The 3910-nt window shown below is 46.8% G+C and overlaps 1 protein-coding gene across 4 annotated transcripts in view; it reads right to left on the bottom strand.

Moving 5' to 3' along the window:
* Positions 1–3910, bottom strand: part of ECSIT (ECSIT signaling integrator) — a 36756-nt gene that overhangs the window by 23178 nt on the left and 9668 nt on the right. For 3 of the 4 annotated variants that reach the window (XM_017497714.2, XM_037727603.1, XM_017497716.2), the window contains exon 2: positions 292–406. The exons of the other annotated variant lie outside the window; for it this stretch is intronic. In XM_017497714.2, the coding sequence (XP_017353203.1) occupies positions 292–387 (96 nt within the window). In that variant the 5' untranslated portion in view covers positions 388–406. The remainder of the gene's footprint in view (positions 1–291; positions 407–3910) is intronic. 4 annotated transcript variants of the gene reach the window in all.

Genomic DNA, 3910 nt, shown 5'->3' with positions numbered 1-3910 from the left:
TGTAATCCCAGCTACTCAGGAGGCTGAGGCAGGAGAATTGCCTGAACCCAGGAGGCGGAGGTTGCAGTGAGCTGAGATCGCGCCATTGCACTCCAACCTGGGTAACAAGAGCGAAACTCCGTCTCAAATAAATAAATAAATAATAAATTAGAGACTTTCAATGGGACTTCAGCACAGATAAACCAGCCCAGACTCACCACAGCTGGCTTCACAGAGTGGATTCTGAAGGGGCTGAGAGCAAATCCCAAGCTTACCTCCCTCTGCCCCAAAGACTGCCTGGCTGGTGCTTACCTGAGAGATGGAGGTTCCTGTGAGGGTGGCCCCGCAGATGCCTCCCCAGGCCTTACAGAGGCCTTGGGCCAGTAGGGTGGCCTGGACCCAGCTCATGCCTCTGCTTGTCAATCACCTGCCCCAAAGAGAAAATCCAGCATTAGCCTGGTACCTTACCTGACAGAGGCGAGGGCCCCCATAGGGTAGAGGGCACATTCCAGATTATGTGGCTAACTCACCAGCCCCAATGTTTACCCTACCCACAAGACAGGCTCAGATGACTCAAAGGCTTTGTTCCTGGAACAGCATCCCCAACCTCCCTGCCCCAAGGGTGTGATCATAGCTCACTGCAGCCTTCAACTCCTGGGCTCAAGTGATTCTCCAGCCCCAGTGCCTCAAGAAGGTGGGACTATAGGCGCGTGCCACCATGCAAATTATTTGAAATTAATTTATAGAGACCCAGGGTCTTGCTGTGTTGCCCAGGCTAGTCTTGAACTCCTGGCCTCAAGTGAACCTCCCACCTCTTGTCTCCCAAAGTGCTGGGGTCAAGGGTATCAGCCACCACTCCTAGCCATTACAATCTAGTTTTGCAAATTTTTGTCACTCCAATAAGAAGCCCTGTACCCATTAGCACTCACTCAATTTCCCTTGACTCCCAACCCCAGGAAACCACTCATCTGCTGTCTCTACAGATCTGCCCGTCCCTATACATGGAATCACAAGTGCTCCTTTGTGCCTTTGTGACTGGCTTCCTACACTTGACATGCTTGCTTTTTTTTTTTTTTTTTTTTTTTTTTTTGAGATGGAATCTCACTCTGTCACCCAGGCTGGAGTACAGTGCTGCCATCTCAGCTCACTGCAACCTCTGCCTCCTGGGTTCAAGCAGTTCTACTGCCTCAGCCTCCAGAGTAGTTGGGACTACAGGCGTGAGCCACCACGCCCGGCTACTTTTTGTATTTTTTAGTAGAAACAGGGTTTCGCCATGTTGGCCAGGCTGGTCTCAAACTCCTGACCTCAAGTGATCTGCCCGCCTCCACCTCCCAAAGTTTTGGGATTACAGGCGTGAGCCACCACACCCAACCCATTGACATGTTTTCACGGTTCATCCGTAATTTTTTTTTTTTTTTTTTTTTTTTTAAACCGGGTCTTGCTTTGTCTCCCAGGCTGGAGTGCAATGGCATAATCTCGGCTCACTGCAACCTGTGCCTCCCGGGCTTATGATTCTCCTGCCTCAGCCTACTGAGTAGCTGGGATACAGACATGTGCCACTGCACCCAACTAATTTGTGATTTTTAGAGACGGGGTTTTGCCACATTGCCCTAGCTGGTCTCAAACTCCTGAACTCAGGCAATCTGCCTGCCTTGACTTCCAAAAGTGTTGGGATTACAGGTGTGAGCCACCTTGCTCAGCCATGTCGTAGCATTTTATCAGAACTTCATTTCTTTTATTTCTTTTATTTATTATTATTATTATTATTTGAGGTGGAGTTTTTCTCTTGTTGCCCAGGCTGGAGTGCAATGGCGCCATGTCAGCTCACTGCAACCTCTGCCTCCTGGGTTCAAGTGACTCTCCTGCCTCAGCCTCCTGAGTAGCTGGGATTACAGGCATGGGCCACCATGCTCAGCTAATTTTGTACTTTTAGCAGAGATGGGATTTCTCCATGTTGGTCAGGCTGGTCTCGAACTCTCGACCTTGGGTGATCCACCTGCCTTGGCCTCCCAAAGTGCTGGGATTACACATGTGAGCCACCTTGCCCTGCCAATTCCATTCTTTTTGGAATGGAATATAACCAGGTTTTGTATGGCTATATCCATATTTTATTTATGCATTCATCAATTGATGGACATTTGGGGTTGTTTGCCAAATGTTTTTGACTGTTATAGCTACTCTTGCGACCAAGATTCATGTAGAAGTTTTATGTGAACATATGTTTGTACTTCTCTTGGGTATATATTTAGGAGTGGAACTGCTGAGACATATGGTAACTACATGTTTCACATTTTTAGGAACTGCCAGACTGTTTTTGGGGATGACTGCACCATTTGACATTCCCATCGGCAATGTACAGTTGACCCTTCATCAACACAGGTTTGAAAAGCATGAGTCCATTTATACGTGGATTTTGTTTTCAGTACAAGTTATGGCTGCATGTGGTGGCTCATGTGTGTAATCCCAGCACTTTGGGAGGACAAAGTAGGCAGATCCTTTGAGGCCAGGAGTTTGAGAGCAGCCTGGCCAACATGGGAAAGACACCATCTCTACTAAAAAAAAAAAAAATACAAAAATTAGTTGGGCATGGTGGCACGATCCTACAGTCCCCAGCTATTCAGGAGGCCGAGGCAGGAGAATCGCTTGAACCCAGGAGGCAGAGGCTGCAGTGAGCTGGGACTGTGCCACTGCACTCCAACCTGGGCAACAGAGCAAGACTCTGTCTGAAAAATAAAAATAAGGCCAGGTGTGTGATGGCTTACACCTGCAATGCCAACACTTTTGGAGGCCAGGCAGGGAATCACTTGAGGTCAGAAGTTCAAGACCAGCCTGGCCTACGTGGCAAAACCATGTCTCTACTAAAAATACAAAAATTAGCCAGATGTGGTGGTGCATGCCTGTAATCCCAGCTACTCAGGAGGCTGAGGCGGGAGAATCATTTAAGCCTGGGAAGTGGATGTTACAGTGAGCTGACATCGCACCACTGCACTCCAGCCTGGGTGACCGAGTGAGACTATGTCTCAAAAAAACTCATTAATTAAATTTATTTAAATAAAAGTTAAACTTTAAAAGCCGAGGGGCTAGTAAAAAAGAAAGTTACATCTGAGTGTGCCTGCCTCTCCTGATTCTCCTTCTACCTCTTCTACCTTTCTGCCTCTGCCACCCCTAAGACAGCAAGACCAACCCCTCCTCTTCCTCCTGCTCCGCCTCAGCATACTCAGTATGAAGACGACGAGAATGAAGACCTTTAAGATGATCCACTGCTACCTAATGAATAGTAAATTAAATGTATTTTTTCCCTGATGATTTTCTTAATAACATTTTCTTTCCTCCAGCTTGTTGTAAAACTATTGTATAATATATATAACATAAAAAATATGCTAATTGACTATGTATGTCATCACTAACGCTTCTGGTCAACAGTAGGCTACTAGTCATTAAGATTTTTTGTTTTGAGACAGGATCTCAATCTGTTGCCCAGGCTGGAGTATAGTGGTATGATCATGGCTCACTGTAGCCTTGACCTCCCTACTCAAGCAGTCCTCCCACTGCAGTCTCCTAAGTAGCTGGGACTACAGGTATGTGCCACCACATCTGACTAATTAAAAAAAATTTTTTTTCTTCGAGACAGTGTCTCACTCTGTCACCGGGCTGGAGTGCAGTGGTGCGATCTCAGTTCACTACAACCTCCACATCCTGGGTTCAAGCAATTCTCCTGCCTCAGCCTCCTGAGTAGCTGGGATTACAGGTGCGCTCCACCACACCCAGCTAATTTTTGTATTTTTAGTAGACACGGAGTTTCACCATTTTGGCCAGGCTGGTCTCGATCTCTTGACCTTGAGATCTGCCCACCTCGACCTCCCAAAGTGCTGGAATTATAGATGAGCCGCAGTGCCTGGTTTTTTTTTTTTTTTTTTTTTTTTTTTTTTTT

The sequence above is a fragment of the Cebus imitator genome, unplaced genomic scaffold (assembly GCF_001604975.1).
Source record: "Cebus imitator isolate Cc_AM_T3 unplaced genomic scaffold, Cebus_imitator-1.0 Scaffold234, whole genome shotgun sequence".
NCBI lineage: Eukaryota > Metazoa > Chordata > Mammalia > Primates > Cebidae > Cebus > Cebus imitator.
Note: the sequence above shows the minus strand (reverse complement) of the source record. Positions and strands in the feature narration are given on the sequence as shown.